We start from the raw sequence: 9554 nt of genomic DNA on the forward strand, positions 1-9554 counted from the left end.
AGTACTCTACAGGCTCCGTTGCGGCAAGAGAACCCCCTCCACCATTCATCCCAAGGCACGGGTCGCGTCACACCTTGGATTAGGGGTTTATCCATTCAAGTTTTTACATACTAGCCATGGATAACAGCTATTAAAACCATCATCCTTTAGGGGCTTTGGACCCCCTGCTTTGGTTCTTAGTAGTCTTACCTCCTACAAGATTCGTCTTGCAGGCGGAGAGTTTACACTCAGCCTCCGCATGAGTGCTTCCTTCTCTGTCCGCATACGACCCTAGTTTCCACCGGTTGTCCGATTTCTGCTAAGGAACGTATCCCGGATGGTACCACGAGGAGGTAGAGATAGGAGTTGCTGAATAAGAGGCTGTGGAACTTCGTGGTAGTTCTGAAGCGCATTATTCAACCATTTACCATCCAAAAAGTTTCCCATAGACCAGCCAACATGGTGTCTATCAGCTGCTGGAATGCCCCCGGGTTGGTATTGACTCCTGGTGGTAGGCGGTTGTAACGGCATAATCCTCGATGGGTATTGATGGCGAGATGGTCACGGCTATCTGTCGCTTTCCACCTGAAGAAGGGCGTCAGACAGGTCGATCTGACCGAATACGGTGCAGTTGTCTAGCTTGGTGAAAATGTATTCTGGCAACGAGAGCGGGTAACGGTGTGGTTGCAGGGCATTGATGGGTACAGACCATAATCCAAAGGCATCGATCATGGCTATCCCTAGTAGCTGAAGGGATTTTTCCATCATGTCTATCCCTAGTAGCTGAAGGGATTTTTCCATCACGTAGAACTGCACTTGACATTGCACGCCGTTGATGGAAGTGTCCAACTGAAGGCGTACGTCCGTTCCGCGTGGACCTGAGCGTGAACGAAATGGCACTTTTTGTTAACGACATTTACCAGAAGATTTCAGTGTTTGTTGAGACTCCCGGGCAGCCTTTTCGCTTCGATTTGGTGCTTTTCCGAGTGGTGGAGCCCTCACGATGTCCGATAACACAACAACAGTTACACCTGTGCTGCTTGAATGTACAGTCCCGGTTGTAGTGCATTGCACCACAGTACCAGCAAGGCAATACAAGTTCCTTCTTAACTGGTTTTGTTCTGGCGTAGGCAATGCCGAGCTTCGGCGGGTGCTTGGTGAAGTGTTTCCGCTTGACGAACTGCACTGCTGCCGAGGCAGCTACTGGGACTTCGATCATTGCCGTATCGTGTTTCAGACACAACAATCGTTAGCAATCGTCTGACAACTGCTCGTGTGTGCTTTCCGTTCGCTCCTCTATTTTGGACAGCAATCTCGTTCGGACCTTACCGTCTCTCTCAGACTTCAGACCGCAAACAAACATCAGGTTTTTGAATTGCTCTTTCGTCATCTTGCTTAGTTCGAGCTCGACATAGCACTTGGTTGAAGAAACGGCTTTTTATCCTCAACATACACAATACTAAGTATTCGGATGAGTGCCTTCTTCCATGTCTCTATACGACCCACTAATGTTCTTGGTATCGAAGAGGTAATGTTAGAAGCTGCTTAACTACTGCCACCATTCTGGTAAACTTTAAATTCCCTACATTCAACTAGTAGTAAGACTACATTACACATTACAATTACCAGTCGAGGCTACCAATTACTGTTAATTGATCTTCTTTTTCTCGGGTATCAGTCAACCCTGAAACATAAACTCTTCTACATTTAAACCGAACGATCATCTTAAGGGCTATCATACTAATAACAAGACTGTAAAGTTTTCTTCGCTGTCATAACCATAACCCTACGTCAAGCACACAATCATGTGTAAAACACAAGTGTCCTAATTGTTCTTTTTTTCTATTCATTTTCAGTGTGAGCGAAACATCTGAGCGGAGTTTAGTAACATCCAGTGCCTATGTATTATTCTACGAGCGAGCATGAATAGTTTAAGCGAGAATAGAAATAGTAAACAGTAATGGGACATCGTGTGCAAAAGAGAAAAAAAGCGCGCCGCAGAGAATCAGAGGTTTATAACATTCAGGGTTTGGGATTAACGTACATTCACTTCGGTAAGGTTAGATAGGTGATAACCGAATATTTGACGAATATTTAGGAAGAGGAGGTCTTCACGGCGATTTGAATGACACCGTAAAACGTACATCAATCAGAGTAGAAAAATTTAAACTAAAATTGCACAAAAAATTGTATGAAAATTATACCATTTCAGGCTTGAAAGACTTACACATATGAATTTCATCTAATAATGAACAAATTATTGGTCTAGAAATTGAACCAAGTGCTATACCCAGAAATGATTTTTCCTCAGAGCAAAAACTGAAAGATGAATATTTGCACTTTGCTCAGTTTTCAGTGCGATGCGCTCTTCTCCGTTTTGTTTTGTCTTTGCTCTCTTTTGGCACAGACGCCTGTAAAAGCAACCTTCACTTTGTGCAACGTTCTCATTGAGGAGCAACAAACTTTGAATAAATCAATGCATCATTTGCTAATATGATATACATTGACGTATTCGACATTCTGTTAACATTTTGATGCTCTTTAATGAACTGGTTGCACAGCGATCTGTATTATGGGAAGGAGAGAAAAGGCAAAACAAAACGGAGAACTCTTCGTAGTGAAAACCTGATCAAAGCGCAAAAATTCCTTTTCCAGTTGTTGCTCTGAGGAAAAATCATCCCTACCAGCAAGTGTTTTAATCTCTTTTCACAGAAACACAATGCCGAATACAGAAAAAAACGGAGTTAAAATCAGAACATCATTGAATCCAATGACTAAGTGGTGAGAAACACTTTTGAATTTTAGAAAAAATTGGTGGGACGTAATTTAAATTCGTTGAAAATTTTGGCTAACATTGTAAAGAAATTATCATGACACATTCTAGCGTTACGGGACACAATTAGCCCCCATTTTTACTGTGAGAAATGCTTCCTATTTCACCAGCTTTTTGACTAATACCTTGTAAAATAGTTGATTAACGAAGACATGATCTTCCACTTGAATTCCAGCGATTTGATGAAATAGCAACTGATTTACATAGTAGGGATAGTGTCCCGTAACACTGGAATGTGTCATATACTTTCTAGAATACCAACCAGAAACTCTTCTAAAATCGATTGATATCGCCCTAACCAACTGAATGTGAATATGTAAAAGAACAAGTGTGAACCAGAGAAAAATTCTGATTCCGAATTGTAGCAGTTTATTGTGACCTCTCGTGAAGCTAGTGATACGAAGTAACTCTTTTTAGTGACAAATAATTCCGTAAAAACAAATAGATTGGAAAATTTTCTAGTGACACAAAAGCTCAGTAGTCTCATTCTTCTAAATATGCACTTGGAGTGCTTCGTAAAGCTACCTTCACCGAGGACCTAACTACCATCACAGTTGAAAGACTAAGTCGAAGATGAAACCGATTCGTCGAAGCGAAATGAATGCTTAGCATGTAATTGTGAGTACACGCAAGAAAAGTGAATTATAACAAAATCAAACAAAAATACACCAACAAACAACACACATACAGCAAAAGTTAGTAGAAACAGGACGAAAAAACACATGATTACTGATTACACAAAATAAATACTAGTAGAGACAAAGTGGCAATTGCTGACGCAATTCCAACTCACTCTGCAAAGGGTCTCTACTCGTGTTTATTTTACGCACAGTAAAATCAGTAAAAGAGATTAGATTTATAATATTTATTTAACTATTTATTATAGAACATGAAGAAAGCAGACTAAAACAAACACACAGAAATAATATTTATACCTAGATGTAACGTGTTGAGATGATAACCAAAACAAAAAAATTAGTTGTTGATCATATTTCGTTTTTTAATACTACAGACTTCTGGAGAACTTCTTGGGAGCCGATTGTTATTAGTTTTATTTTCTAATGATAAATTAAACTAACTTTTCTAGCCACTGAATCTCACGAAAGATTAAGAGTCTAATAACCTGCTGAAAACTAAAACTATGAAACTATTTACTATCGGAGCGCTACACGATCCGCAGGAAGAAGGCAAACATTCGAAGAAGATGAAAACTTTTAGAAGACAAACTAAATTTTAGAACCTAAAAAGCTGATCCAAATCAACGAGACACGGTCGATGAGCTCCCCGCTTGCTCGACCGCCCAATTAATCATGGTTGCGTTGTGTTAAAATTAAACAATAAAGAGACAGAAACACCAATTAGTTTTTGTGTCAAACAATGATGACCACACCAGAAACATCCGTTATGTCTGAATCTCAGCTGAGAAGTTGTTTAGCATATTAACTGTAAATCACCTTCACAAACAACTATATCGCATTAATTTATGTATATCGCACCTGGAATGTCCTTCCGATAATATCCACGTCGTCAGCGAAACCGAAAATTGGCTAAATTCATTGAAGATCGTGCCCTACATGTTAAACCCGCAGGTTTCATAACCCCTTCTGGTGCGATGTTAAACAGGAGGCAGGCAATATCATTACCTTGTTGAGCTCCCTTATGTGTTTCAAAAGGGTTTCATAACGTGCCCGATAACCTCACTCAACACGATACTCCATCCATCGTGGCCTTAATCAGTATAGGTATCAGGGTATCAGTATAGTATCGTAGACGGCCTTGAAATCTATGAATTGGTTGTGCGTAGGGACTTAGTATTCGCGACACTTTTGGAGGATCTGTCGCAGCACAAATATTTGATCCGTTGTCGATCATCCGTCCAGAAAATCGGCTCAATCACTTCCCACCAATCTACCTGTTAGCGGCGATAGCCAACGAAAGATTATCTGAGAAAGCACTTTATAGGCGGCGTTAAGAATAATGATCGCTCAATAGTTCTCACATTTCAACATTCCACTATCAGCTCATGCAGACAAGTAGCTAACCTAGCCGGGCCCATCTTAATAAGCTCCGCTGCGATGCCATCTTTGCCAGCTGCCTTGTTGTTGATGAGCCGCTTGATGGCTTCGATCACTTATTGTTGGAGTTGGTACATCACCACCTCTCGTTCATTTGACAAGATCCCCTCATCTTTATGCCGACATATTTCGGCTCACGGCACAAAGCTTATCCGGCAAGCGATCAGTTTCTTGTAAAATTTGCGTGTTTCCTGAGAACGATACAGCTGTTTCATGTCCTCGCATTCCTTTTCTTCCAGACGGCGTTTCTTATTCCAGAAAAAACCTGGGGTTACTGTCTTCGTTTATGTCTATATCGTTCCACACAGGTCCCCGGCAGGTGCATCAATGCCCGCGCTGCATTCTTCTCGTCTAACATCCTCTGACACTCCTCGTCGAACCACTCGTTACGTCGACTCCTTTCAGCGAACTGAACGGCACCTTCCGCTGCGCTGTTGATGGCTGCTTCAAACGCTATCCTAGCAGTCCTCGAGAGGAGCCTCGTATAGCTCTCCCTCACCCGGAAGCGCAGCCTCAAGGCATTGCGCGTACTCAGTAGCGGCTCCATGTAACTTGAGTCGTTCCAGATTGTACCGTGACGGGCGACAATATACTGAATGTTGGTAACATGTCAGTTTTTTCTACCAACACAATGGAAATGAATGAAATTACTGTAGATAACTGTCGTAATGGTTCAGCAAGTAGGGAAATCATTGAGAAAGTTCAGTTCTCATCAATTTTGTCATAATCATAACGCAGTAAAATTACTGGACTTTCTCGCTGGTCTAACAAGCCAGTCATCGTATGTTCGAATCTCGGCTGAGCGGTGCTGCTATCCAGCTTTTCACGCGGCAAGGGTTGAGAAAAGGGGACGGCTTATCCTGCATGCTGTTCAACATCGCTCCTCCTCCAACTCGCCAACTCTTAAGCATTGGAGATGACTTGGATATTATAACCTTTGCGACGGCAAACGCAATCTACGCCAGACTGAAAACAGAGTCTTGGAGGCTTGGGATGAAAATAAAGGTATCGAATACCAAATACCTGAAAGAAAGAGGCTCAAACGGCACAAACGCGTGCCTCCCACGGACGGTAACCGTTGACGGCGACGAACTAGAAGTGGTAGTTAAGTTCGTGTACTTGGGATTGCGGAGTATTCATGCTGGAAATCGGGCCTACTTTGTCCGCTATCATCAAGCAGCATTCGTCGCCGTGCGAAGCTAACGGTGTACAAAAGGCCAGTAGTCCTTTATGGACTTGAAGATATGACGCTGCTCACGGAGGACATACGCGCCCTTGCCATATTCGAGCGGCAGGTACTGCGGACGATATTTGGAGGAGTACAAACCGAAAGCGGAGAGAGGCGGAGACGTACGAATCACGAGCTACAGGCACTACTTGGAGAGATTCCCCTACTAGCACGGTTGTACCAAAGTTGTTGTGGTACCCGAAATGTAACTAATTTCAGTCGTAATTCGGTTGCTTCAACTAAATGGACCTAAAGTGTGCTACTCGGGTCCCATCGTATATATATACGTTACACCACAACTACCCGACCAAAGCGCACCCGAAGTCAAGACGTCAGCGAAAACCCAGCCGGGACCCATAGCAACAAACCGAGGAACCAAACCATCAACGCAACCATCGATCAACAACCGATGACGACTGCAAGACCCGATCGAACCACGCGGACAAAGGTTGAATCAGAATCGAACCACCCGAGGAAACGACGCATCAGCAGATTCAGTAGATATAAGCCTTATAGAATTAATTTTCAATTCAGTCTTGTGTGTAGTTAGGAACGATCAAGTGTTAAAAGTATAGTGAATAAATTTTTTTATGCTAACGTGAAACTTTATAGCATAATTGGCGCAGTCTTAAGGCAAGTGGTTAAACGAAGTGAACAGTGTTAACAGAGCGAACATCTAGTAGCACAATCACCAAGTCTACAAAGGAGGATTAATCCCGCCACTTGGAACCCGACACTATCTACCCAGGCTCCAGGAGATGAAAATAATCTACCTGTAAGTAATCCACGACTTTTAATCAAAAACCATAATAATTCAGAGGTGCGAGCCCCCACCAGCGGTAAGCAGACACCTGAAATATCACAAAAGAAAAAATAAAACTAACTAACCACTAATCGCGAAAGCGCAGTGTAAGTGAATAAAGTGAATATCGTACTCGTACTCAAGCATGGCTGAATTTAAATCAGACCTTTCGGATACGGAACTGGACGATGTTCAACCAGTTCCGATTCCACAAATTACAGTTGAAAGTTTGCTCCAGCACATTAAGAGTCTAACCAACAACCAAAACGAACTAATCGGTCAAATTAGACACTTGAAAGCAAAAGCTGAGGATCCCTTCTTACAATTTAGGACCCCAGACCCCATTAAAAACTTAGCAACATTTGCGGGTAATAAAAAAGAGACCCACGCTTGGCTAGAGGACGCCGAAAATACTCTTGATCTTTTTAAAAGCTATCAAGACGAACCGGTGTATAGTCAACTGGTCAGGGCAGTGAAAAATAAAATTACGGGAGAAGCAAAAGAAATTTTGATTGCTGCTGGTAACCCGAACGGTTGGGCAGAAATCAAGGAAGTAATTTTAAACTCCTACGGAGACAGACGCGATCTAACGTCGCATATTCAATCCTTGTTCTACATTACCCAAGGAAAAAAGACGTTAACTGAATATTATAACAAAATAAAGACCATCGATACTGCTATCAAATCAACAGCAGCAATGATGGAGGACTACGTTAACTCAACAAAAGCAATAAATAGCCTAGTGAGCTTAATAACGCTCACCAGATTTATAGACGGACTGACGGATGATTTACCAATGCATGTCAGAAGCTACAGGCCAAAAAGCCTGGAGGAGGCTTATGCCATCACAACCCAATACGCGAATGCTGCATACAGACAAAAATTTAATAAAAGACCGCCATCCGACCATATCAACAAAAACGTTAGACAAACAAATTCTAACTTTAATAATCCAAATGTACCTCTCGTTAATATTTCAAAACCGCCTACAAATTTTAATAACAATAGTAACCAATTCATCGCAAAACCGTCCACCTCAAATTTCAATAACCCACATACAAAATCTTATGGGTCCGGAAAATTTAAAACAAGAGCCGCCCCACCGGACGACGACGTTTCGATGAGAACGGCAAGGTCTCATACAGAGGTTAACAACCATGAAACCGAATGCAAAAACTGCGAGGACGAATCTGACACCTCACAGCAACAAGACGAAAACGTGCTTAACTCGGACGACGACGATTACTTTGTCGACGAGGAATTAAATTTTCACGTGGAAGAAGCACCACAAAGAAAAAAATAACAAAAAATGACAACAATTTCGTTCCGTACATAACTATCCAAACTTCAAAAGGTGAAATGAAATTTTTGATCGACACAGGAGCGAACAAAAATTACATATCGCCAGCACACGTAAATATTGAAAACTGTAAGATAGAGCCAACATTAAAAGTGACCAATATAAAAGGCACACACATCATAGATAAATCGGCATCATTTGACCCATTTCAAATTAACAAAAAATTAAAATTTTTCATTTTCGAATTTCATAAATTTTTTGATGGACTCATTGGATACGAGTCACTACGAGATCTTAATGCGAAAATCGATGTTAGCAAAAACATTTTGAAAATTGGTAGAAAGACCTTCCATATGAAAAAGAGATTTCCCGAAAAAAATAAAATAAACTTAACAGAACAAAAATTTCAATTTGTAAAAATCAGAACAAAAAATGATGGAGATTTTCTCGTAAAAGAAGAAAAACCTTTCGACAATTTTTCAATATTACCAGGCCTCTACAGAAGCACAAACAACGTAGCTTTTATAGCAGTGCAAAATCACTCAGAAACATCGATCGAAATTAACGCAAACGAACTCAAACTTTCTAATGACTTAGATAAAGAAATTGAAAATGACCCGTTCGACCTGACGGATTTACCAAAAACGGTCGACCCTGCGAAATACACATTTAGAGACGATCACATGAATGATGAAGAGAAGCATGCCCTCAAGAAAGTGATCAACAACTATAGAGACGTTCTTTACGTGGAGACAGATAAACTGTCGTTCACCCACAAAATAAAGCACAACGTCAGAACGGTCGACAATGTGCCAGTACACTCCAAATCGTACAAATATCCTTACGTATACGAAAGTGAGGTACAAGACCAAATAAAGAAAATGCTTGCGGACGGAATAATCAAGGAATCTATATCACCATACACCTCTCCTGTATGGGTAGTCCCAAAGAAACCTGATGCGTCTGGCAAAAAGAAATTTCGTTTAGTCATTGATTATAGAAAACTTAATGAAAAAACAATCAATGATAAATATCCCATACCAGAAATCACGGATATTCTGGATAAATTAGGTAAAGCAAAATACTTCTCAACGATCGATTTGGTTTCTGGCTTCCACCAAATTCAGTTGGCAAAGGAAGATACAGAAAAAACCGCTTTTTCGGTAAACGGTGGCAAATACGAATTCACTCGTATGCCATTCGGATTAAAGAACGCCCCAGCGACGTTTCAAAGAGTCATGGACTGCATTCTAAGAGACTTAATCGGAGTATGCTGCTTCGTCTACATGGACGATATAATTGTCTTCTCCAGCTCCCTTCAAGAACACGCAAAAAAT

General features: G+C 41.2%; 1 protein-coding gene across 5 annotated transcripts in view; it reads left to right on the top strand.

Annotated features, from left to right (window-relative positions):
* The window catches only part of LOC128733069 (ubiquitin carboxyl-terminal hydrolase Usp2-like), a 33966-nt gene extending 29806 nt beyond the window's left edge, over positions 1-4160 (top strand). For all 5 annotated transcript variants that reach the window (XM_053826656.1, XM_053826655.1, XM_053826657.1 and 2 more), the window contains exon 10: positions 1836-4160. In XM_053826656.1, the coding sequence (XP_053682631.1) occupies positions 1836-1905 (70 nt within the window). In that variant the 3' untranslated portion in view covers positions 1906-4160. The remainder of the gene's footprint in view (positions 1-1835) is intronic.
* The last annotated feature ends 5394 nt before the right edge of the window (positions 4161-9554 follow it).

This window comes from Sabethes cyaneus, chromosome 1 (genome assembly GCF_943734655.1).
Source record: "Sabethes cyaneus chromosome 1, idSabCyanKW18_F2, whole genome shotgun sequence".
Taxonomy (NCBI): Eukaryota; Metazoa; Arthropoda; class Insecta; order Diptera; family Culicidae; genus Sabethes; species Sabethes cyaneus.